At 51.1% G+C, this 25995-nt stretch overlaps 2 protein-coding genes across 4 annotated transcripts; one reads left to right on the forward strand and one right to left on the reverse strand.

Moving 5' to 3' along the window:
• Window positions 1–1577: 1577 nt before the first annotated feature.
• Window positions 1578–15694, forward strand: Cib2 (calcium and integrin binding family member 2). 2 transcript variants are annotated; one of them, XM_063243597.1, is made up of 7 exons: window positions 1606–1750; window positions 2757–2817; window positions 5799–5833; window positions 11412–11523; window positions 12248–12395; window positions 14631–14826; window positions 15175–15694. In XM_063243597.1, exons 2-7 carry the CDS (start codon window positions 2764–2766, stop codon window positions 15194–15196), a joined length of 567 nt encoding a protein of 188 aa, XP_063099667.1. In that variant the 5' UTR covers window positions 1606–1750; window positions 2757–2763; the 3' UTR covers window positions 15197–15694. The 2 variants fall into 2 exon arrangements, with proteins under 2 accessions (XP_003463610.1, XP_063099667.1); XM_003463562.4 differs by lacking the exon at window positions 2757–2817 and having other exon boundaries at window positions 1578–1750.
• On the reverse strand, window positions 15480–25995 carry Sh2d7 (SH2 domain containing 7). Of its 2 annotated transcripts, XM_003463591.4 has the most exons (6): window positions 25609–25995; window positions 23886–23975; window positions 20752–20917; window positions 20279–20488; window positions 18414–19061; window positions 15480–17004 (listed from the first exon to the last, which is right to left on the reverse strand). In XM_003463591.4, exons 1-6 carry the CDS (start codon window positions 25773–25775, stop codon window positions 16954–16956), a joined length of 1332 nt encoding a protein of 443 aa, XP_003463639.1. In that variant the 5' UTR covers window positions 25776–25995; the 3' UTR covers window positions 15480–16953. The 2 variants fall into 2 exon arrangements, with proteins under 2 accessions (XP_003463639.1, XP_063099666.1); XM_063243596.1 differs by lacking the exon at window positions 15480–17004 and having other exon boundaries at window positions 18316–19061.

A 25995-nucleotide genomic window follows, 5' to 3' on the forward strand; every position in this document is an offset into this window, starting at 1 on the left:
AGGATTACAGGCATTATTCTTTTAAATAATGTTGATTCCAATTTATTAAGACCCTGTCCTAGACCCTGGGGATAAAGAGCCAAGAAAATGTCCCAGCCATCCTGTATTTTGGTGGTTAAGGGGCAATAATGCCCCTCCCCCACAAAGAGAAGATATTTCCAGGGTGTGTATTGATTTAACCACCAGACACTGTATACACTAAGAACCTACTATGTGCACAATGTTAAGATGTCAAAAAAGTTACACAAGGTATTCAATGCTAGGGTATAGGCCAAGTTAAACAAGGGGTGGGGGCATGTAACTGAAGCAGACACAGTAACTGCTCACAGGACACAAACAGCAGCTATGTCAGGGGCCAGGCCAGAATGATAACACTCTGTAGACAAAGATAAGATTTCAAGGAGAAAAATAGGGTCTTGCTAAATCACCAAAGTGCTAAAACTGGTCTTGAATTCACCCACCTGTTGCAGCTTCCCAGAGTGCTCTGTCGGTCTGAGATTTAGGCCCCTGGCGCAGTGCCAGCTTGGCAAGCATGAGGGCCTGAGTTCAATTCCTGGTACCAAATAAAACAAGAGTCCTCTGTTTTCAGGCATGCACTGGCTCCCTTTATCTTCAAACAGAGGTGATGAAATTCCCATGTGGAAGCTGCCCTCCTTGCACCAGGAGAAAAGAAATACTATCAACGGCAGATTGAGACTCAGATAATTATGCACAATCTTATTAAAATAACTCATTTTCTTTTAGCTTCCTTATATATTCTTGTGACTTTCCCACAATCAGCTCTGCTTTGCCAATTCTCTAGGTCTTCATTTCCTTGTGAGGTCTCTGTGTCCTGTAAATCTTAGATTTATTACATCTATGTGATTTGCTGCCGCAAACCTGTCATAATCCAGTTATTTCTCAGGCCCAACCCGACACCTTACCAGGATAAAGTTTTATTTCCTTAAGTGGCATGTGCTTAAAACCCCAAGAAAATGTCCTGGCCTTTGCCGCAGTTTCTTGGACACCTAACGTTCTTTTCATCTCCAGCCAGCTAACCAAGTCCTCCTCCCTAAGGGACAAGTGAGCAGGGCCGGCGCGGGGCGGGAGAGGGGGTTCAGGGCCAGAGGAGTACAACCAAGGGCACAGCAACGGGACAAGGGCACGCCAAGGTCGCGTGATAGGGCGGGGCTTCCCTGGGACTCCCCATGACACGCATCCCTGGGACCCCGCCTCCCACGCCCCTGAGGGAACTTGCACGTTGGGCACTCGTGTGCTGCGCAACCGGAAGTCCTGAGTGCCCCGGGTAGTGCGGGGCAGACAGTGCCTGGCGCTCTCCAGTTCACGCCCCTCTCAGGTTAGGCCCGCCCCCCCCCCCCCCCCCCGGGCTAGGTCTCGGCCTTCCATCTCCAGCCTCGCCCTAGATTCCTACTTCCTCCAACTAGGCCCCGCCCCGCACCAACCACCGCCCACCCTCCCCTGGCTACGCCCTTGCCCAACCCCCCCCCCCCCGCCTGGCCACAGAGCCCTCTCCTCCATACTAGGCCCCGCCCCTCTTTTGGGCCGCACGCCAGGCCACGCCCCCCAACACGCCCCCTGCGCCGATTACGTCCCGAGCGCGCCCCCTCTGGGGCAGCTCGGGAAAGGCGGCTGGCGGCGGGCTCTGCTGGTCCTGGTGGCGAGGGCGGGGGCGCGGGGCTCCCCGCTCCCGGCCGGTGCCATGGGGAACAAGCAGACCATCTTCACCGAAGAGCAGCTGGACAACTACCAGGTGAGCAGGGTCCCATCAAGGCCTCCCAGTGCCAGGACGCCGGGGCTCCACGTGAGCCCGACCTTGGGCCCATGACCCGTGCTCGCCCCCCAGCCTCAGTTTCCCTGCCAGTTACGAGGCCCGTCCCAGCTGGTGATTGTCGGGCCGCGCCTTCTCCCCTCTGCCTTCCCGGTGTACCCTGGGGCCTTCGTCCCGGGGTGTACCCTCTGAGAGGAAGATGGAGAGTCAGTCAGTCGGTGAATGCAGGGCTGCAGAGAGCTGAAGTAAGGGAACAGGTCCTCTGTGACGCTCACCTTCACATGAGTGGGAAGAAACACCTAGAGCAAGCAGGCGAGCCAGGGTCCTCCCTCTGCCCCTTGTCCTGAGCAAACCTCCGAAGGCCCCTGTCCAGATGATAGCCTACTGCACACCTGTTCTGAGGTTGTAAGTTGAGGGTCCCTCCTTGGCGCCCCCGTGCCTCCTCAGCCCCCCTCCCCCGCGCCGCCCTTGCCTGCCTCTGCCCAAGCCCACCAGAGAACACCATGTAGTTGCTGCCTCCTTGTGCAGTTTCCTGGGCCTGGAAGCCTCTCCCACCCTCAGTCCTCAAGGCCTAATTCTGATGGCTCCTCTCTGATCCTCAGGCAGGGGACAGGATGTGGGTCACCTTTGTTCCCAGAAGAGAGGGACACAGTAGGCACCTGTGGCTTAAGGAATGCTTTTATCAGCGTCAGTCCTCTGCTATGGGCAAAGATGCAGTAAAAGGCTGTACTGTCCTGAAGCCCTCATCATGAATAACACAGGTTTCCCAGCTCTAGCAGAAGGCTCCAGGCAAGAAGAGAGGCCCTGAATGTATGGAGTGCCTGCTGTGTTCCAGGCCGCACTGTGGCACAAGCACATGGATGGTCCAGGATGGATTCCTAGCCCCGAGCTAAGGAGACAAGGGAGCTCATTACTGCTATGGCCAGGCAGGGCTCATCAACATTTAAATCATGAATCCCAGGCTTCTCCCTTTCTTCTGATGATGTAGGCTGGGCATGCAGAGTCTAGTGAGACAGACTGACACCTCCAGTGTGGTCCTTGTGATAGAGGTAGGTGGCAGAGTGTGTCCCAGGGAAAAGTGCTGGTGGGTGGGGGAGGCTGGCCGGGCAGAGGCTTCAGTTGAGGCTAGAAGGTGCAGATACAGGGCAGGGCAGTGCTGGGCAGGCTCTTGGAGTTGAAATTTGGCTAGTGGGGCCTAGTGAAGACATTCCAGGTGGACAGGCAGCTGGGATAAAGGCCAGAGGTGGCACAAGCAAGCCCCCTATAGCCAGAAGTACACTGTGCCCTGGTGGGGGTGGGGACCTGGTTCCCACTCCCATCAGCCCAGCATTGGGTTACCCAACAGAGCTGGGTCCAGTGTTGGATTGTGGTCTTTTGCCAGGGCCCATTAGACAGGGTGGGGAGAAATAAGAGCCAAGAAACCTGAGAGCCCCATCTCCTCACTCTAATTCCCCAGCCTGGCTGCAGGCCTGGTTTAGGGTAGCCCTGTGTTACAGCTGCTTCACCCCCATGGAACCCCCAGTTTCCTGGTACCTTTCAGCCTGACAGTCTTTCCTTTCCAAGGTGTGGTGTCCCCTTCTCAGTTTCCAGGGACCAAGGATACCCAAAGCTTAGGCTCCTGTCTAGAGCATTGTGCTGCATTGCATACCCACTACCCAGACCCCTCAAACACTGAAACAGGCCTGGCTGCTCCCCCAAACTCACTGTTACTCCTCCAGCCATTGGAACTTTTCACTGTCCCTCAACCTGTGGTTTCCCTTAGGAACAGGCCCTGTAACCTAGCCTCATGTTCTGTCCCCTGGAACTTCCATCTTCTGTCCCCATGCTAAGCCCTGGGCCAAGCCTCCTCATCTCTTGGAAGGCCTGACCACACTCCTGTTTCTTGGGTCTCTCTCTTCTCCCTTCCTTTCCCCTTCCATCCTCCCTCCTCCCTTCTTTGTCCTTTCATCAGATACTATATATCACCACTGGAAAGCACATTGCTTCTTCAACCATCATCCCAGGGCAGAGTGGCACCAACTTTGTGCCAGCCAGGACTCTTGCTGTGGGAGTTCTCAGGGGAGCTATCTATGGGACAGCCATGCAGGACCTTTCTAAAGCACAGGTGTGACCCTGTCCCCTCTCAGTGATTCCATAGTATCTTGGGGTGACTGCCTGTGCTAACTCTAGAGCACTAGGCTGGACTGGGCTCAGCAGCCTTTGTACACAGCTCTTATTCCATGTTCCAAGCATTCTGAAGAGCTACAGTCAGCACCCCTCACTCCTTCTCCAGCTGTTCCGCAACCTCTGTCCAGGTGTCAACCAATTTTGGCTTTATTTTATTTTGCTCTTTGAGACAGAGTCTCACTAAGTACTTCAGGCTAGCTTTGAACACATTATGTAGCCCAGGGTGGCCTCGAACTCATGGTTATCCTCTTGCCCCAGCCTCCTGAGTGCTTTAATTATAGGCATGCACCACCACACCCAACAAAAGTTGACTAGAATATTTAGAGCCAGTTGGTAACCGTTGTCTTGGCCTTTCTGCACCTTGGGATTGCCTGAGTGACTTTGAAGATCCCTGGTGCCCAGATGAACCCCCAGGAATACCTACTTATTTGGTCCGGGGTGCTGAGGGGTCACAGGGAACACAGACATTTTAAAATTCCTCTGGTGACTCTGCTGGGGGGCAGACATTTTCATATTTGTGCATGTCAGCTTCACTGGGAGGTGCTAGAAATGCAGGTTCCCAGGTTCCCCTGAGTATCTGATTCAGAATCAAAGTGGAGCCCGAGAGCCTGCATTTCTACCAATTTCCCACAGGGCTGCTGGTGCTGGTGCTGGTCCAGGTACTACATCCTAAGGACCATTGGTGAGGAGAAACATGAGCAACTGTGACAAGGGACCATGGTTATGTGGGGAACTTGTGCATCTTTTGCCACTGGTACCCATGGATCAAAACCTCCTGAGCCGGGCCAGTACATGGTAGGGGGCTGTGCCCTTTCTAACCCAGGCTGCTACCTTGCTAACCAGGTCATAGGAGAGGGAGGAGAGGGGAAGTAAGGAAGAGGGGAAGTGGGAAAGTGGGATGCACAGGTCAGAGGAAGGGAGACAGGAGCCAGGACCTGTCCTATTCTAGTCCTCCTGTGGTCTGCACCTGGAAGGCACAGTCCCCTACCTCTCTGCTGCCTGCTTCAGGCCTGAGGCCTGCTGAGGAATCTTTCTGCATAGCGGCCCAGTGCAACTGAGGCCTGGATACAGTGTCCAAGCCATTACAAGGTCCCTTTCTGTCTGTTTTAGGCCTACTAGGCAGGGAGTTTTCCTGTCTGTTTTCCCAGAGCCTTTCCTGCCACAAAAGAGCCTTTGATAAAAGTTAAAGACCACCTGTACCACTTCTGCCACCACCAACCCCCTGCTGGTTTTCCAAAAGGTATTAAGCAGCTTAGTGCCTTCATCTATCACCCAGAAGGGCCTCAGAAGGCCTCAGAAGGACAGGCTTGCTGAGCTCTGTGGGCTGGAAAGCTATGCCAGTGTCCGCTGAAGCCCTGTTGGAGGTGCTCAACAAGAACCCTTGCTGTTGTGTGTACCTTGTGCATCCTTTGTGGCTGCCTCAGTGTATAGTGCAGTTGTCCTGATGTCCGTGGCTCCAGATTGCACCCAAAGCCTGAAGTTCATAAGTGCCCTCTGAGCCTACCTTTCAGCCCAGGAGATTGTTTCCCTTCATGCTGTGATGGCGGACAGAGGCAGAGAGGCCTGTAGCCCTGCAACGTGGGGTTTCCAGAGCTGTCTTCAGCTGCTGTCCTCATACAGCAAGCATATCCTGCTGGCCCTCAAGTCAGCTGTACCCATCTGTGAGCACCCATCTTTTTCCCCACCATGTGTCCTAGCCTGACATCACAAAGTCCCTTGCACTCAGTTGTCCCTGGGCAGGGTGGGCAGGCCAGACATGGGTCGTGGCAAATTCTGGCTCCATGCAATGCTGTCTTGTGATGCCCTGTGGCTCCAGGAAGGGACCTGGAACCTCAGGCCTACCATGTGTGTTTTTCCTCCACAGGACTGCACCTTCTTCAATAAGAAGGACATCCTCAAGTAAGTGTGGCTTCTTGTCTACTCCTTTAGGGCTGGGGCTGGGGCTGTGGCAGGGTGGGTCAGGGACCCTGCGTGGGCTGCTTGTAGAAGCTGGCACTGAGGAATGGCTTGGACACTGTATCCAGGCCTCAGTTGCACTGGGCCGCTATGCAGACTTGAGAGCTCTTCACTGTTCCACTTTCTCTGCCAGGCACGAAGCATCTGCTTACTATGCTGGCCTCTCTCCAGGGCGGGGTCATTTAATCCTTACCATGACGTTATATCATGTTACCCCACCACCACCACCACCACCACACAGATGTGGCTCAGCAACTTGATGCAGCTCATTCCACCAGGGACCAGGGATCTGGCTCCAACGGGTGCCTTGCTTCCCTGCCTCATGGGGAGCTGCTATAGGGAGGCCCTGTCTGTTGTTCTCCAGCTCTGATATTCTTTCACTCCTGGGAGTTCCAGCTGTTGGAGCAACCCTGTGCTGGTGGGTCAGGGATATGGCCTGTAGCCTTCACTGGGCCTTAAAGGGCCCAGGCTATTGGGTGGCATCGAAAGCCAGCGAAGCCTCAAGTTCACTTTCCCTGGAGATCAACGGAGGCTTGGCCAGTGCCTACGTGGTTTCCCTAGTGCTGTACTGTAGTGCATCCTTGATCTCTTTGCTTGGCCAGTCCATGCACCTGCCTAGGCTACCACTCTGCCTGTCCCCGGGCAGGTGGGGACACCTGCTTTCCCCTTGAGAGGCCTAGCCTTGGGGAACATGAATTCTACTTCCAGGTTCCAACTCCGTGGCCACAGGCAAGGTGTGACTTGTCTGCCTTAGCTGTTCTGGAAAATGAAGGCAGGAGTCCTACTCAGTGCCTGATGACTGGGGCTTAGCCTGTGGCTTAGTGATGTAAGCTAAGTCCCCACTGAGACAGAGTGTCTCTTGAATGTGTCCCACAGCCACCATCCAGGTGTTCTGGTGGGCAGACCTTCTTAAGTTTTGCCCAACTTGTCTTGTGCTGCAAGCAACCCCCCTCCATCCCATGTTGCAGATAGCCCCAGGCTGTATCTCTCCTGAGATCTGTGCCATTTTCATTCTGTCCTTTTCACAAGCTGTCTCTGCTACCTGGGACCCAATTTTTTACTTCTGCCTTGATATTGCCATACCTCCTTCCAGAGTCAACTGGGTGCTTCCCCCACCTCCTGTCACCCCAGTTGTCTCACATCCTGGGGAGCCCTGGGTGACACTGGTTTAGATGCTAGCACCTACCAGACTTACCCATAGGTAGATTTGGACTTTCCTGCCCACACTTGGCATCAGGAATGGCATTTGTGGGCTTCCAGGAGATACATGAGGAGGCTGTATAAAGGATGGGAGAATGTTCCCAGCTGGAGAACAGCAGGGTTGCCCCCAGGGGAAAGAGGTATCAAGGCCACAGCAGGCACCTGAGCGACTGTGCCTGGTCTTTGGGCGTGTCTCTGTCCCATTGGCAGGTGGCAGCCCTGTGGGAGGGCAGTCCTGGCTCCTGGAGCCCTGGCCTGATAGCACCCTAACCTCTGTATCTTGCCGCCAAGCTTGAGACCAAGAGAGATGAAGGATCCTAGCAGCTGGATGTCCCCTCCTGATCATGGATCCCCTTCCCACTCTGTCACTAGTTCCTTCAAGACCTGCCTCTAGGTTAGCACTCACGGGAGCCTGGCAGACTGAATCCAGGACTTGCTCTACAAAGTGGCCAAGTGGGCAAGGGAGTGAAGCTTCCTGTCCCCATTGTGTACTCTTAAAGCAGGCATCCTGGTTCTATCCTGCCATGTCACCCTGGAGCAGGAGCCCTGGCTCTGTCCCCAGCATGTCTCAGATATCCCACTAGGAGGTAGGGATGCAGTGTCCCTTGCACTGTTTGCTCCAGGTTCTTGTGGCTGAGGGGCCAGAGTGACAGTGTTATTAAATCTCACAGAGGCTGCCCAGAGATGAGCCAGGCCCTAGGTCAGCTCTCCCTGCAGGGAGGTGGTATAGCCCTTGTGACACTCTGTTTTGGCCCCTTGCTTTTCTCCGTCCTCCTCCTGGACTCCGGTAGAGCAAGAGTGACTGATCCCCCCTCACCCTGTGGGTCCACGCACTATTCACAGTGCAGATCTCTCTGTGGTCTGCTCTCCTCCCTGCCTGCTCCCCCTGAGCTGTTTTGGAAAGCAGCAGCTACTTGATGGTGGGAAGGAAGGCTTGAATGGAAGGCTGTCTTCCCCAGCAGTATGGGTCAGTGACACCAAGCACAAGAAGTGCTGGGCCCATTCTCCCCTTACCCAGTGCCAAGCCCCACATGACCTCCCACTCCACCAGCCTCTTTCCTTCTGTGGGTGAAAGAAAGCTCAGGGCTTTAGCTCCCTTGGCCCTAGCTCTGTCGTGTTCCTGAATGAGTGGGACAGAAATTTTTGTCTCTTTAGGACAGAGGAAGGAGGCTCAGTCCTTCCGCACCCCAAGGTGTTTGCATAGTTGTTACCTCATTGTTTATTTTCTCAACTGTATGTGTGTGCATGTCTGTGACATGAGGGATTGTATCCAGGGCCTCCACACTGAGCTACTAACCCAGGAGTCTGCAACTCTGCTGTCCATGGGTTCCAACATGCGCTGTAAGTAAATGCAGCTGGCCAGTTGGGGCTCATTAGAACTTATGACTTATGAAGTCTAGAACATTAGACTTATGAAGAAGCAGCTGCTGTCAATCAGTCCCAGCGTGGCTAGGAAACTGAGATGCGTACTGTAAAATCTCTTCCTTTGTAAAGTTTGGCAACCAAGTTCTAAATAAGCATTATTATTAGTATTATTATTAATATTATTGTACTGAGGATTGAACCCAGGACCTCATACTGAGTTATCTCCCCAGACCTTTTTTATTTTTTGAGACTGGTTCATGCTAAATTGCCCAGACCAGCCTCAAACTTTTGATCCTTCTGACTCAGTCACTCAAGTAGCTTCGATTAGAGGCCTGTGTCACCACAACTGGCTAATTTTTAAAAAATAGTTTATGAAAGCCAAGCATGAAGGTAGACTTGGTTTCTGATGTCCAGACACAGCAGTCTTTTTCTAGGGGATTTCAAATGCTGGTATATCATGGTCTGATTGTCTTTTACATCTAAGTCTACTTCTCCCACTACCCTTCAATACCAGTGTCAGTTTCATAATAATTTTATTACTGCTTTAAATACTTTCAACATCTATTAAGGCAAAGGTTTTTCCAATTGCATTTTTTTCCCCTTGAGACAGGGTTTCTCTGTCCTTAAACTCACTATGTATCCCAGGCTGGCCATGAACTCACGATCTTCCTGCCTTAGCCTCCCAAATGCTGGGATTGCAGATGTGCACCACCACATCCAATTCCTTGAATTCACAACCCCACACTTGCCAGGCAAGCATTTACACCACTGAGCTAAATCTCTGACCCAATTCCTCTTTTTAAAACTCTACTGTATTTACTGCTTCAAACAAAGTTTTCAATCTGGCAAGTTCCCAAAAATACCCTTTGCAGATCTTGGTTGAGATTGTATTTTGAAGAAACATGTAGACAAAGTTGGTTCCACTGCAGTATTAAGTTTTTCTAATCAGAAAAACAAAACTGATTTCTGACTACCCAAAATATTTAAATACCCTTAGGTAAAGTTCTATGTTTTGAATGTATGTTGCATTAATTTTAGATTTAGTCATTTCCAGCTTTGTGATTCTTTCAAATCATGTGAATTGGACCTTTCTTGTGTGTGTGTGCATGGAGCTAGGATGGAGCCCAGTTTCCCCCACTTGCCGGGCAAGTACTCAGTGCTGAGCTACAATCCAGCTTTGAATGAGGCCTTCATAATCTTTTTTTTAGTAAATTAATGCTGATAGATAGATGGATAGATATATTTTTTCTGTGTAGAAAAGATCCTGAGTGTTTTCTCATTCAAATAGTTTTAAAGATGATTATTTTTGATATTCCAACAAATACTAATAATTTGCTTCCTCCTTTCCAACATTGGAATGTATTATTTTATTGTCTTAACTAATTACATTCACAAAGCACTCCTGAGTTAACCTTATAAAAGAGTGGTGATTAAAAGTTTCCCATTTATGGGGCTGGGGATTTAGCTCAGTGGCATAAGGGCCTGCCTTGCAAGCACGTTGTCATGAGTTTGATCCCTGGTACCTATAAAAAAAAAAAGTTTCCCATTTATATGGGTTTATTCCTATATTTTATTATGTAAGTATGATTTCGGATACTGACTTGAGGTTGAAATGTCTTTTCTAGCATTCCAGCATTTCCAAATGCAGGAGCAAAAACTCCTTTCATTTGTTTTGTTAAAAATTTCAAGTTTTTTGTAGACGAAAATAATACATACTTTTAGCATGCTTTTTTATTTTTGTTAATAAGTACTTTTGAAAATTAAAAAAATTGGAGCTAGAGATATAGTTCACTGGTAGAGAGTATGTTTTGCATGTATGAGGCCTTGAGTTCCACAAGTAGCATCAAAAATTTTTTTTAAAAATTCAAAAGTAAGTAAGAAGCAATGAGTGAATTCAGCCTCCCAACTCTTTTTCCCTCTTCCCTGTCACTCAGAAGGATCGCCAGTGTGATATGTGGTATAGAACTTGTGAAGAATGTTTCATGCATTCAGCTATACAGTTATGTATGGATTTAATAAAAAATGTTTGCTTATGAATATGACTTATAGTCATAGATTTCCAAATTGCAAAGCTGTTCTTGCATTGTGACAATGCATTGGGCAAGCTATCCTTGCATAGTGGGTCCTAATAACATTCTTCTAGATTTTATGTGATTTGTGGGCATGTTATTTAATTTATTTATTTATTTATTTATTTTCCTTTTGAGATAGGGCTTCACAATGTAGTTCAGGCTGGCCTTGAACTCACTTTGTAGTCCTGGCAATCATTCTGCCTCAGCCTCCTGAGTAATGGGATAAGAGGCATGAGCCACCATGCCCAGCATGGGCATGTTATTTTAGAAGACTCTGGCACTTAGGCTTGCAGGTGCATTTGGTTCATTCTAGATGCCACCCACGGAGTCCTGCCATCAGGCTACTATTGACTTTCTCACATAAACCTGGAAGCTTTCATATTTTGTCCTATGCTCAAGATGTTTGAGAGCACAAGTAGTTTTGGCTCTGGATTTTAGGATAGGACATATATATAAATCTTCCTGAACTTAATGGAAGAGGAAAGTTTGTGCAGCCTTAGACAAATCACCCTTCACCTCTCAGACGCAGTGCATGTGCTGAGCTGTAAATGGGGATTGTGGAGCACCTCTGTGCACAGTGAAGAAGAGGAGGTTAAAGAGATAGCCTGTGTCAGGTCTGAAGCTCAGAGGAAATGGTGGAAAGATCCAGATACAGGCCCAGGAGGTGGCAGTGGAAACAGCGAGGCGGGGACCATCTCTGTCAGCGCAGGGGTCTGGGAAGAGCCTCCTCCCTGTAACCCCACCTCTTGTGGGGAGGGTAGTTGGTCCCTTCATGGACCTCACCCCATCTGGTGAGGTTGGCTTTCAGAGCTGGGCTACACCAGGTGTTAGGGGATACTGGGAGACAAGGTAGCAGCCCTTCATGCCTTCCTCTGCTTCCTAAGGCTGCACGCACGGTTCTACGAGCTGGCCCCCAACCTGGTACCCATGGACTACAGGAAGAGCCCCATTGTCCACGTGCCCATGAGCCTGATCATCCAGATGCCGGAGCTCCGGGTACGTGCATACCCTGAAGGTGGGCAGAGAATGGGTATCTGCACTCAGGGTGGGCATCAGCACCCATCTGGGCCACATCTGAGCTCCTCTTTGTGGTTATATTGCACTCAGCAGATATCTGGACCTCTCCACATCAGTGGGACTGGGCTCAGAGTGTGGAGAGGATGTAGTGCCCTAGCACTTTGTTCTTGAGCCTCTGGGCGGCCTGAGCTTGGCACACAGTGGGCTGTCCAAGTGCTGGCCAGCGGGGATGAGGGAGGCTGGCAGGGTGGGTCCAAGCCATGTGGCATCGAAGGGTGTTGTTCAGCACCCAGGGGCTTGAGACTGTAAGCCTGGCATTGGCACTGGCTCTGTGACTCTCATTGTGCATCTGGGTCCAGGTATCCAATCTTTTGGGCCCTGCTTCCACCTCTGTCTCCCTGGGTGTTTTCTTCCTCACGTGGAGGGGACACCTCTACGCTGCTCCAGACTCAGTGAGGCACAGCTGTGAGCACAGAGGCCTTGCATGGCTCCTCACACTGCTAGGCTGTCACCCAGCTGCGTGGGCTTCATCTGGAGTCCCTAGTGACCCAGTTGAGCAGATGTCCTCACTGTTCCCATTTTGCAGAAGGGAAATGAAGGTGCACAGGGTCAGGCCATGCATTTGAGGCCATGCACAACTATTGGCTTTGAGCCTCCTGCCTGACTGGCCCAGTGACAGTGACAGCTGTCCTGTCTTCCTCAGGAGAACCCTTTCAAGGAGAGGATTGTGGAGGCCTTCTCCGAGGATGGTGAGGGGAACCTCACCTTCAACGACTTTGTAGACATGTTCTCCGTGCTGTGCGAGTCAGCGCCCCGGGAGCTGAAGGCCAACTATGCCTTCAAGATCTACGGTGAGGCCTGTATTCAGGACACAGTGTGCAGGGCACAGGGCTGTCCTCTGAGCAGTGGCTGTGTTCAAGTCTGGCCTTCGGGACAAACCACACCTGGGAGACAGTCTTGGTTGGTATGAGGAAGAGAAAAACGTAGTGACATTGGGCTAGGATCTGGGACCTGAGATGTTGTGTTCTCTGAAGACACAAGGTAGCATCCATGGCAGAGGGGATGTCCTTGCAGATTCAGGAAACAAGTTGGTGAGAGCTCAGGGAAGCAGGAGAGGTTGAGGTACGGGGTGGGGAGGACAGTGAGTCTCGAGTGGATTAGGATCAGGCTGTGGGGACCAAGCCAGGCACCAGTCTAGTACTCAGGGGCCTGACACCGTAGGGATCCTGGGAAAGGGAAGCTATGTTATCAAGAGGTCATGCAACACTGGATTGTGGGAGCTAGAAAGGAGGCCTAGTCTATGGAGAAGTCAGGCAGCAAGGAGGCCCAGTCCTCGCCCTACCTCTCACAAGCCACCAGATGGCGATGGCATGCAATGAATCCCCAGCCCGAGGGAGGGATCTTCATACTTGCTCACCCACTGAAGGCCTGTGGGCCTGGTGTGCCCTCTCAGACATGGACACAAGGACTAAAGAGAGCTGGGCCTTCTGGTCCTGGACTACAAGATCCCATGCCCAGCCTCCTGTCCTCAGCACCTTACGCAGCTGTGACCCCAAAGGCAGCAAAACTCATCAGGAGCTGTCTACACTTATTTCTCATGATGTTTATTTGAGAGGATTTTGGCTTAGCTATGTTCACATCATGTTTGTGTCAAAAAGCCAGGACCTGTGTTTCTATCCTTCATAATACAGGTTCTATGGTTCATGCTAAGAACTTCTCAAATTCTATGTATCCCTTGGCCTCAGCCCCTGGGCTGCTTCTGGGAAAGGCTGTTATCTACCTAGGAAGGAAGTACAGTGTATGTCATGCATAACAGGCATAGGAGCCAGTACCTCATCCATCACAGACCCTCCTGTGTGTTCCCACAAAGCAGAGGCAAACTCACTTCATGCCTGTCCCAGAGGCCTTCAGGGCCAGTGCTGGGACGGGCAGGTGGTACTAGGTACCCTCAAGTGCTCAGGCTGTAGGTCCAGCATGGACCAAAAATGTGATCTTGGGCAGGTCCCATCCCTAGAGAAGTTCAATGAAGGACACACAATGCTCATGTAGCACTTAGAGCCTCCACCACCACCATTCATGTCTCTCAGCTCTGCAGGCGGAGGAGCTCAACAAAGGAATCCTTACATCTAGAAAACTCCTCATGGGGTACTGTTTCAGCAGAAACTTGGAAGATGAATAGGCATTTGCTGAAAGGGCACCCAAGGCAGGAGAACTCATGTGTAGAAAAACTCAAGGCAGCTTTAGGCTGAGCATGGTGGGAAAGGTCAGAGCTTGCTATGATGAGCCTAGTACACTGGTGATCTGCTTTGCTGTGCTTGGAATGGTAGTGAGATCTTCAAACTGGTGGAATCAAAGCTGTGCTCTGTATGTGCAAAGCCAGTTGTGTGCCCCTTCTAAGGGACTCCTGCTTCTCCCACCATGACTTTTCTTTTTTTTAAATTGTGGATATGGGGACAAAGGGCTTGGTATCATCTTATTTTTTATTTTCATTTTTTATTTTTTGGTAGCAGGGATCAAACTCAGACTTTTCTTTTTTAAGAGATAGATGAAATTGCTTGCATGTGTTGTGTACAACATGATATATGTGTTAATTAGCTGCAGGTATGTGACTTTAGACCCTCCTTTGCCATGGTACCACTCAGGGAACGTGACTCTTAGTTCAGTAGACCATACAGAGTTCTCATTGCCTCTCTGAATGGCTTAATGGCCTTGACTCAATCACTTGGCTTGCAATCAAGGCCTTTCACTTTAGAAATCCCCTGATGTCTGGCCAGGAGGTCAATGTTCCTAGGATCTCTCAGCTTCAGACTGTGGTTATACACACACTCTTGGGATTTGTGGGTGCAGTGAATACTGAGTTGTCAACTCTGTGTGTGTGTGTGTCAAAGATATGCCATGTGGGTAAACCCCCTTGGTTTGCAGGGCTCCTGGTGTATGCATGAATATGTCCTGAGGGTGCCAGGGACTGGTGCAGAGTCAGTGTGGCCAGCCAGGGACAAGGGTAGCAAAGACAAGACTCCTTGGGGTTTCTGGGGTCCCAGCCCTGCCTCAGCCATCTCCACTGACACTTCCCTTCTGGCCTGTAGACTTCAACACTGACAATTTCATCTGTAAGTCGGACCTGGAACTGACGCTGGCCCGACTCACCAAGTCAGAGCTGGACGAGGATGAGGTGGTGCTGGTGTGCGACAAGGTCATCGAGGAGGCTGACCTGGATGGTGATGGCAAACTGGGCTTTGCTGATTTTGAGGATATGATTGCCAAGGCCCCTGACTTCCTCAGGTACTGCCAGCCTAGGGCTCAGGCAGGGCCAACCAGGATGCTGGAGCGAGAGAGGGCAACCTGTCCCAGGAGACAGCCATGGGCAGGTACCAGACCAGGAAGTCACCTGCAAAGCCCATGCAGGGTCAGACTCTCATGGGAAGGGTACCCTGGAGACCCTTAGTTATCACTGAAGGCTGGAGTTTCCCAGGGGCCGCAATTCCTTGGTCTTCCCTACCTGGGGTGCTTAATGTCCCCTCTATGCAGCTTCCCTAAAGCCAGGCTGGCCAGGGCTGGGTTAGGTCTTCCCAGGTGCTTCTGCCAGCCCTGGGTTGATTCTCACCCACCTCGTCCTTTCTGTCTTTTCAGCACTTTTCACATCCGGATCTGAGGACCCTGTGAGGGCCTGAATGCTCATCATCTTCAGTGCTATCTACAGGGCTGTGGCTCTGGCCACCTAGGAGAGGATCCGAGGCTCTGGGTTTACACCGTCAACAGCAAAAATCAGCCTTAATCAGGGAAGAGGATATGAGGTGGTCCAGCTCCAGGGCCCCTGGTCCCTCCTGTCCCTCTTGGAGTGGAAGACAGGAAACTTAAGGGGAAGAATTGGGATCTCACTTATCTGTGTACTAGGCAGACCCCCCAGTTGCCCGGTAATAAGTAGGGGAAAAAAAGAAGTCAGAGTTTTAATAAGCTATGCAATTTTCCCCCCAAATCCTAGGCTGCACGCTGCCACCCTGCCCCCCTTCCCAAGGCAAAGGGGTTTGGGCAGCTGTCTAAAGGGCTTCATCCTTGTCACTGTCTGGTTTGTGAGCTCCTCCCAGGCCACCTGGCTGGTGTGTGCTAACCACAGATTTGTGAACTCCTGTAGTAAAAACTGTGTCCCACACTCTTTGTGTCTGCTGATGTTTGGAAATGATCTGTGGAGCCTATGTTCCTAGTCACTGTAACCCTCCATGGGCATAGCACCCTGGTGCAGGGTTAAGTGTGGCCTGTCTTCCCCAGGCTCTAGCTTTGGTCTTATCATAATGCCTTAAGGGGAAACACCCCATCTCAATCCTCCAACCCTCAGGAGGTGGGGATTCTCAGGTCACTGCTTTTCAGCAGGCAGAGTTCCATAGTCAGGCTGTCCCGGATGTGCTCCAAGTTAATTGTGCCCAGGGTCAGACAGGAGGGAGACCACCTGTGATCTTCTATCTGGTGTGGTCAGTCCTGACCACTGCCCCCAGTTCTCACCCTTATGGAGGTGGGGAGATGGGGGCAAGTGGGACAAGGGACAAAATAGGAAAGATCCCAAGCAGGAGCAGAAGACCTGAGCCATGCCCAGCAGGAGTCCACAGCTCCATAGAAGCAGGACCACAGGGTGGGGCTGGCCTCAGGTCAGACTGGCTAGAGGCAGAGGGCAGGCAAAATGGCCTGACCATAGAGGGATGGCACCCAGCACTCCTGGCTGGCTGCCGATGCCATTGTCACTATGTTCCAGAGGAACCCCTAATGTGAACAGCCTTTCTAAGGAGCTTTTGCTTAGCGTTATGACCCCAAACCACTACCCCTCCACCAAGAGGCATGGTTTCTCTAACTGTAGCACAAAGGACTGAAACTGGGAGCATCGGGATTTGCCCAACTGTGCCTGGGGCTGGAATCAGGGGAGCCAGAAGGAGCTGTGAGTGGGTAGTGGGACCCTAACTTGTTCTAAGGTCAAGCTGCAGCTTTGAGGCCAGGCCTTGCTGCTATGTCCCTGTGGGACAAAAGAGAGGATACAGCTCCTGCCCCTCTTCCTTGCTGCTTGCTGCCTGGACCCTGAGCCAGGAAGCTGCATAATGTCCCCTGTCCATTAAGAAGGTGTTCGTCCCAGCTCAGGCCTAGCACCTGTCAGTGAACTCCAAGCACCAGTCTTGGCTCTCTCTTCTAAGAAGCAGGATGCTGCTCCTTACGGCTGGTCCTTGTTTCATGGCTTTTTTGTCCTCTGCATGGAGACACCAGGGAGTGGGACGCATAGGCGTAAAGGCTGAGGGAGGTCCCTCTAGGCAGGCACCCAAGCTGCATCTCTGAGCCTGATCCGCAGTGTTTTGTTGGGTTGAAGATTCCAGGATACCTTTGAGGGAGTGGAGGGCTTCAGTGACCAGGGAATCTGGGGCCAGGCCCTCTTCAGTATCTGTGCTTCTTGTCTGCAAAGAAGATCCTCCGGAGCTTGTCAGGCTACAGGAGGGAGAGAGTTGGGGTTAGGGGCCCAGGACATTGATCTGGTGGGGGGCCCATGCCTAGGATACGAGGTAGAGCTAGACTTCCTGGCTACTGTCTCTGCCTCTCCAAGTGCCCAAAACTCTACCTCACACTCCAGTTTAGCAGGAAGGATTCACTTTCACCTGGTTACTGAGGTGTTAGAGAAAAAGAGTGTGAGAAGGAAAAACCTGTAATCCCAGCACTCAGGAGACCGAGGCAAGAGGATCACCGCAAATTCGAAGGCCAGCTTGGACTATGTAGCAAGACCCTGTCTTACAAAGAAACCAACACACATACAAAGAAGAGATAGAAAGTGATGGTGAGCCCCACCTGACCCCCCTGCATGGCGTTGGTTTCCCTTGACTCCAGAACTCTCCAGCATAGCTGGAGACCAGGAGTTTGTACCCAGGAGTTTATGTATGGGACAGGACATGGTGCTGCTGCCAGGGGAAGTGCAGGCCTGGGGTGTGGCTTCTGAGGTCCTTAAAGGACTCTCTCTGGTTGTGGGAAGATTGGACCCTGCAGGCTGTTTTGTGCTAATGTAGGCACAGCCTGACTCAAGCAGGCAGTTAGTGAACTTCCTGCAGAGGCCTCACAACTGGGAAGGTGTCACTTCTTGTTCAGGTGCAGAGGCTTTGAGTGCCCAAGACCACAGCTCTGCCAGTGAGGGTGGCCTCTTAGTGCCATTGTGCCCAGGTTCACGCAGAGTGAGGGGTGGGGTTTTTGCTTCCTAGGAACCCTGGCTAGTTCACCTGGACCTCCCTGTGCCTTCCTGACCCCTGCCTCCTGTCTTCCTTCTTGAAAACCCTCAGAGATAACAAACTTGTTCATGGCTAAGCCCAGAGTGTGAAAGGTTGCCTGGCCCTGTTCCCTGGGCAGCTGCCACAGGACACAATGGGATACCGGCACTTTTCACAGAGAAGGAGGTAGGGTTATGGGGAGGGTCTTCCAAGGAGGCAAATCAGTTTGATTTTCAGACAAACCAAGAACAACTATAGCATTTGAGACATACTACAAAAACTACTTGTTGTTTATCTGAAACTCAAATTTAACTGGATGCCCTGTGTAATTCTGGGAAAGTTGTCATACGTAAAGTTATGAGAATAGTGGGGAACTTAGCCATAATTAAGGTTAAGGGCTCCTCTCCCTTTCTGAGGCTCCAAGACCCTTGCAGAGGCCTAGAGAGAGTGGCCAGGAAGCCCATCTACTGCAGAAAAAGCTGTCAGGCCTCAAAGCCCCACCACTAAGTCTGGCAGCTTCCCAACCCCCACCACACAGATGCTCAGTTGGAAAATCTAGGTATGTCTGGGCAGGGGTGATGACCTAGCCCGCCCATGCCCAAGGTGCTCCCAAGACCAGCAGCACCTTCTGCCCATGGAGCGCACCTTATGTGTCTGTCCAGGCTCCTTGCTCTTGGCTGCTGGGATTTGCTCGTAGATATTGTCTACCTCTGGGGGCCTTGAGATCCTCTCATTGCCACTGTTCATGGGCGGTGACAGTGTACAATACATGGGATTGGCGCCAGGAGCCAGGAGCCTGGCAGGGTCACCCTGGCAGGCTGGGATCTGCTCATAGACCCTATCTTTCTGGTCAGTTGTATTGTGGGCCTCCTGTAGGAGACCTATTGGCCCGACAAGGTCTGAGGCATCAGTAAAGCTGTCCTGGGAGCACAGCAGAGACTCATGACTTAGCTGTAGAAACCCCTGCCTCCGTGTAGCAGAGGATCCCCAGTTTTCAGAGCTGGGAGGCAGGAGTGGCCCCCAGGAGGTGGGAGGCATTTTATGGCCCTGGTCCAGGCTCAGCCCAGAGAAAGCAGGCTCCAGATAATCAGGCCTGTCCTGATGTCCATCCGAGAACCTTTGTGGGGCCTCCCTGTCTGGGGGACAGGCCTGGCCAGACACGGCTGTTCCTAGGCTCAGCCGTGGTTGGCTTGTCTTCTTCAGGTCTGCATAGATGAGGTCACTGGGACTGGCAGGAGACTTATCCAAGAGTGGGGAGCTCCTCTCAGGGAGGGCAGGCATCTTGCTGTGGACCTAGGGAGAAAGAGAGAGAGAGAGAGACCATCTTAAGGGCACCTGCTGCAGCAATATCCTCAGGTCATCTGGGGTCTCTCAGGTTTACACAGCTGTTATAGGCAAGGATGGGAATCATACCAGGATCTTTGCCAGCCCTTGTACTCAGGGACTCTGAGCATGGACCTTACCTTGGTGTTTAAAGACTTGGGCCTCCCAACTTCACCCTGCCCTGCTCTTTTGGCCTTTGTGGTCCATGAGTCCTTGGGGGCCTCTGAACCCCCAACTCAATGCCCAGCCCCTTCCTGCCACCCAGTTCATTGCTTATTGCTTCTTTCAAGTATTTAGGGAGCATTAGCTGTATGGAAGACAGTTTGGGGTGATGAGAACTTTGTGGTGAGCAAGGCCAGCTCTTGGGAGTTTACATGAACTCTGGCTCTATCATATGGTAGAGTAGGATGTGATGCAGCACAAGGTCAGGTGGCATCAGGTCATGGTCAGTGCTTGGAATGGGCCAGAAAGAGTGATGGGGGATGGAGATGTTTTGTGAAGTGTAGGTGGCCTTTCTGAGGAGGGACATGAGGAAAGGCTGAAGGTATCAAGAGTGAGTAGCTAGACATCTAGAGGGAATGGCATGCCAAGCCAAGGGCGCTGCAAACAAAAGACTTGATGTGGGAGAAGCTGGGCGACCTCAGGGAAAACCTGGAAGCCAAAGAGACCTTCAACAAAGACAGGGAGGGAGCAGGACCTGCCAGGGCTCCTGTGATCCTGGGGAAGAGTCTAGATTCTATTCTAAACCAAAGAAGTCTTGACAGATATTGAGGAGGCTCTCTGAGTCCCTCTTGTTGGATGCTGAGGAAGAGAGCACAGTACTGACCTTTGGAACACTCCACTTTATCATTCACTGGGGGTATCCAGGCTTTTCATATCTATTCTCTCATTCATACCTCCAAGAACATTAAGAATAGTAAACTGAGGCTCATAGAGATCGAGTGACTGGCTCAGAGTCACACAACCCAAAAGTGTTCAAGACCAGGCATGACACACATCCAGTGAGCCAGGGGCAGGCATGCCATGAGTGGCTGGCTGCCCTCGCTTCCTGCTGGAGCTGTGTCTCTCTGACCTGCTGCTCACCCTGCAGCTGGAGGGACTGCCAGGCACAACACCTTGAAGCTGACTGGTATGATAACCTTTTCCCCATTCTGGTAACTCTCCCTGGGTGGCTGGAGTCTGTTTACCTTGGTGTTGTCCTCCTTGGCAAGGATCCGGGGACCTGGGGCTAGGCTTTTATCAGTGTGCAGGAAGGAGTCCTGGGCCTTCGCAGGGACATGGGGGCCAGCAGCCTTATCAGGTACAGTGGTGGGGGATGTTGCTGACTGTTTTGTGAGACCCAAGTTGGTCTGGTGGAGGCCCAGGGTGATGGCATCATACACATCATGGTCCTCTGGCTGGCATAGTGGAGAGAGAGCAACTGTGAGGTTACACATTCCTCAGCCTCCAGCAGCCTCCCGGGGATGGCTTCCTGGGTAATGAAATGACCCCATCTGTCCTTTGACTTTAGGTAAGATGTTCTAAGTCCTCTTTTCAAACAGGGACCCTGTCCAACCCTAGTGCCCAGGGGCAGCAGACAATGAAGCCAAAATGGCCTTTGGCAGAACCAAGGATGCCCTGGCCTGGGCCCCCACCCAACTAGAAGATGAGAGGAACCTACCCGGGGGCAGGCAGCAGCCAGCGTCTCCCCAAAGGGTTCCAGCTGTACCTCCTGATAGTGGCGTACCAGCTCAGCCAGGGTGCCATGGCTCAGGTTGTCACCTGAGACTAGGTAACGCCGGTTTCTGAGTTGGTTGATGACAAAATGCCGGCAGCGATCACTGCCCCTGTAACACAAACACACGTGGTCTGGGGGCTGAGCCCTGGGCCAGCCTGAGGAGCAGGAGAGTGCTTTAGCTCTGCACCCAGGACAGACATAGCCGCCTGGGCCCCTCCTCTTTCTGGGAGGCCTGGTATCCCTGGGGAGCTTGGGAGGGTTTCACCCCATGGGGTTCTGGAGCCTGGGAAGGATCTGAGCTTACTTTGGTAGAATCAAGAGGAGAGACGGTGGACCAGACTGGTGAGAGCCTCACCTTCAGAACTGCTCAGTCCTTGTATTTAGAAGACCAAAATGAATACCAGAAAACCATCATGAGCAAAATCTCATAGTTTTAAACAAAGACGAGATCTGACTCTGTGTCTTCACAACTCAGCTTCATTCTAACCCCCACCCTGCTGAAACAGTGGGATTCCACCCCCACCTTCACCCTCTGTATCATCTTTTGTGTGGGAGAATAACTGGCACTTGGAGAGGCACAAACATCAGAAGTGTGCAGCCTGCCTAATCCCATGCCTGAGCGCTCCTTGATGCAAACCCTTCCAGTTGCGAGGACCCATCTCAGTCCAGCATGGAGCTGCCACCTGGCCTTACCACCTTGATTAATTTTAGCCTTCATAGAACTTCATGTAAATGAAATGCTACCTAATTTTGTATCTAGCTTCTCTCAGCCAGTCTGAAAACTGATGTTCATGTAGAACATTACAGAAACACTAGTTTCTGTACAAAATTCTGTACAAAACATTAGTTTCTGAAACAAAACAGAAACATTAGTTTCTGTTTTCTTCTGACATATGTGCAGTATTTCATTTAATGAAAAAAATCTACAGTCTACACATTCTGTAGATAGGCATTCACAAACATAGCTGCTGTGTTTTTGGTTGAATATATAGACTCATTTCTGTTCAGACCATACCAAGGAGTAGAACTGATAAGTCAGAGGCAGTTTAGCTGGAATAGTCTGGACCAAATCATTTCCTAAAATTGTTATAATGTGTGAATCCTCCATTATTCCACAGGCTTACCAACTGTGGTAATATCTGTTTTTCCATTTTAGCCATTTATGGTTTTTTGGTTTTTTGGTGCTATTGGGGATTGAACCTATGGCCTTCACACTTAGCTCACTTTCCAGCCCTTCTTAATTTTTTATTTTGAGACAGAGTCTTGCTAAGTCATCCAGATTTGTCTTGAAGTTGAAATTCTCCTACCTCAGCCTCCTAAAGTTTTTGGGATTATGGGGGTAAATTACCGGGCGGGCCTGGCTCATTGTGCTTTCAATTTTTATTTCCCACTGTTTAATATTTGAATATTTCTATTTGGTGAAGTGCTGCTTCAAATCTTCTGCTTTTATTTGGTTTGTCTTTTTTTTTTCTTACCTGTAGGAGTCCGTCATATATTCTGGATATGAGTTCTTTGTTAGATACATGAATTGTAATATATAACTTCTGTGTTTTTTTTTTTTGTACCAGGAATTGAACTCAGGACCAAGCAGGCACTGTGTCACTGAGCTATATCCTCAGTCCCTCAATCCTTGTAATATATAACTTCTTTAAGACTCTGCCTTAACTTTTCCTTCCCTTTATGTCATCTTTTTTATTATCAAAAATTATTTCAAGGAAATCAAATGTATTTTAAGAAATCTTTATCCTGTTCTCATAGGCATTTTCATTTGCTTATGAAAATGTTTCCCTCTTCTAGAAATGTTATTGCTTTGCTTTTTGTCTCTTGGATCAGTAATCTTTCTAGAATTAATTTGTGGAGGCTGGAGGTGTAGCTCAGTGGTAGAACATTTGCCTAGAACTAATTTGTGTACATGGTGTGAGCAGTGGCCTTTTATTTCCATTTGGATATCCAGTTACTGCCAGACCCATGACTGAAAAGACGGGAAGCATGGTGGTCACCCTGCTGTTTATCCAGGAACAGATGTGTTGGATTCTTTCTAGGCTCCCTTCTCTTTCGTGTCTCTCTTTCTTTGAGCAGCCCCATTCTGATCGCTTTTGCAAGTTACATAAGATCATAGAGGGGGGAAATACCAACAGAGAAACAACAAAAACAAAACAACAAAACACACACAAATTCCAATGCTGAAAAGGTATTTGAAAACTGCCAAATTACTATATTCAAAGTACCTAGCATTGTGTCTGGCTAATCAAAAAGAAGTAACTATTTGTACAATGATTGACATTTACATTTAAAGTATTCTAATCTAATCTCTGTGATGATTCTGAATTAGAATCTAAATTTTTTTTTTTGTACCAGGGATTGAACTCATGACCTTGGACTTGCCAAGCAGGCAATTATGTCTGCGGAGCTAAATCCCCAGCCCTTCAGAATCTAAACTTTTCACCCTAGAGTCTGTCTGGCCTAGGGCCACCTGGGCCCTTTGGCTTCCTGATTCAGTTACTCCTGGACCAGGATCCACATTTCTGTCTCTGCTGGCCTCTTGTCCCTCTGTGTCCCTGATATCCTATCTAGCCTCAGCCTCTCACATCTAGCCTATGGCACTGGTCCCCTCCATCCCTTGATCTCCAGACCTCCCTCCCCAGGATGCCTGAAAGGACCTGGTGAGACATAAGTGTGATCGAATTGACCCTCATCATTTGTGACCTTTGCCAGCATCCAGGCTGCCTTCCCTTCTCTTCAGGTGTTGCACTGGGGGAAGGAACCCTGCATTTTACTGTACCTAGGGACTTGTGGCTCCCTGTACCCTGCCCCTTAGGCCTCTGTACTTGTGCACATAAGGTTCATCTACTCTCACCCCTGCTATCTCCTCCTTGCTTCTAGCAAACTGCTCCTCTTCCTTGGCCCTAGGGCTCCAAACTCACCTGCTGGGCCTCATCCTCTGGGCCCCCATGCACTCCATGAGGGGCTCAACTTTGACCTTGCACATGGAAGGTGACCTGTCATGCAGGTGGCCATACAGAAGGGAGTGGAGAGTGGCACCCAGGGACAGTCCTGCTTGGGTTGTACTCTCTTACCTGTAGGATAGGATGTAGCCAGCGGCCCGGTTGCTGAGGCGAATGAGGAAACATCCAAGAGCTTTGTCACACAGCAGTTGCTCCGTCTGCCTGGGGAGGGAATGTGCTGTTAGCTGAGACCTGGGCCCCACCATAGGCAGGCACCAAGCTCACACCCCACAATGTGCCCTCAGCCCAGCTTAGCATTGATAGCCCATCAACCCTGACAGAGCCCCCTTCCCCCATCCTGATAGGGTCTGTGGCATCTCATGGTTTAGTCTGTGTCCTCTGGGCCCCTCTCAGGTCTGGCTACTCTAGGCTACCCCCCCCCCCAATCCTGGTGAGCAAAGGCGCAGATGTATAACCTAGTAGCTGCAGCCTCTGTATCTGCACCTGGCTCATTTGCCTGGGCTGTGCCCTTCCTGTGCCACAGCCCATAGGAGCCCATTGTCACCTCAGAGTTAACAGCTGAGTCTTCTTGATGCTTTGGATGGGTACCTGGGCTGGCTGGGGGTCTCTGGTGGGGACACAGCAGCAGCCCAGGCTTATTGAAGCAAATTCAAGACCTCATCTGGGTAGACTGGGGGCTCTGAGGCCACAGGAACCTCACTGCTCCCCAATTGCATCTCACCAGCAGGCACCTGGGCAGACTCCAGCCCCCACTTTATACCCAATGGCTATGGAACAAGAATGAATTTACACGCCGGCAGTTTTTTTTAGGTTGGGGATACCCCTTCCCAGGGACCCTTGTGCAACTATGGATATTTCTAGCTGATGCAAAGAATTCTGGAGTCATGGTGGGAAATTCCAGCTGTCTTCTGGCTGGGTAGGGCCAGATACTCCCTCACTGAGTGCTGAACCCAGTGCTCCCTCTACTCAGGATCAAAGTGTCATTTGCAGGGCTGATGCCCAATGAACACGTGGCCCTTTGCTAAAAAAATTATCCATAATTTCCAGGTTGGAATAGCAGAGTGTGAACCAGGTGTGGGTCCCACCTGAGCACAGTCCCCGAGGTGCCACGCATTGCTGTCCATAGAGTTGGCCCTGGCTCTGTGCCTGTGTGGTGCTGGGCCCTCATTTTTCCTCTAGTGTCTTGGCAGGTAGGAAGCTGAACCAGCCAGAAAGCAAACCCTACAGCTTGGCCCTTCCTGGGGCAAGCAAACACCCATATATTCTGGGACAGCTCTTAGCCCAGTTTCTGTTTTCTTTCCTCCTCCTCCTCCTCCTCCTCCTCTTCCTCCTCTCCTCCTCCTGCTCCTTCTTTGTGTGTGTGTGTGTGTGTGTGTGTGTGTGTGTGTGGCATACCAAGAATCAAACTGAGGACCTTAAGCTTGCCAGGCAGGCACTTGTGTCACTGAGTTACATCCCTAGCCCATCTGAGCCCAGTTTCAAGCAGTGTCCCACTCACTGGGTGATGAATGATGTGACCCCTCATTGTTCATTAGCGTTTTCAAAGCTGGTCTGAACACCCCCACCCATTCTCTTTCTGTTTGTAAACATCCTGGCAGCCTAGCTACTCTGGCCTGCACGGGGCAGGTACTAGCCCCACCCTGCCCAAAGGAGTTGCCCCCCCAAGGACACAGCACCCTCCATCTGCTCCCTAACCCACCACCTCTCCCAGCCCATCTATCATAGAAAAAGGACAGGACCAGCCATCTTGGAGTCCCCAACCAGGCTCTCAGTGCTGTCCCCGCCACCCCCCACTGGCTGTGGGCCATGCTGGTCCTGGGGACAGCAGCCTTACTTGCGGGTGACGAATCCATGAAACCAAGGGGGCAGGGCCCCGTTCTGCAGGATGGAGGGGGCCTGTGTTTCCATGAACCACTTCAGGGCCAGGTCCTGGAGTTTAGCAAGGGCCTGTCCATCCCCAGGCCCCTGCCCTGGGCAAGGCTGCTCCAGGCTGTCCTCCATCCTGGTGAGCACAGATGCAGAAGCATAGCTCAGCAGCTGTCGCCTCTATATCCGCACTCCAGCTCATTTGCCTGGGCTGTGCCCTCCCCATGCACAGCCGTTCGAGCCCATTGTCACTTCAGGGCTGGCAGCTGAGTCTTCCTGATGCTTTGGGTGGGGACCTGGGCTGGCTGGAGTCCTTAGTGGGGACATGGCAGCAACCCAACATGGGAGGAGGCCA

This window comes from Cavia porcellus, unplaced genomic scaffold (assembly GCF_034190915.1).
Source record: "Cavia porcellus strain 051 isolate PalLab524CR breed Dunkin Hartley unplaced genomic scaffold, mCavPor4.1 scaffold_38, whole genome shotgun sequence".
Classification (NCBI taxonomy): domain Eukaryota; kingdom Metazoa; phylum Chordata; class Mammalia; order Rodentia; family Caviidae; genus Cavia; species Cavia porcellus.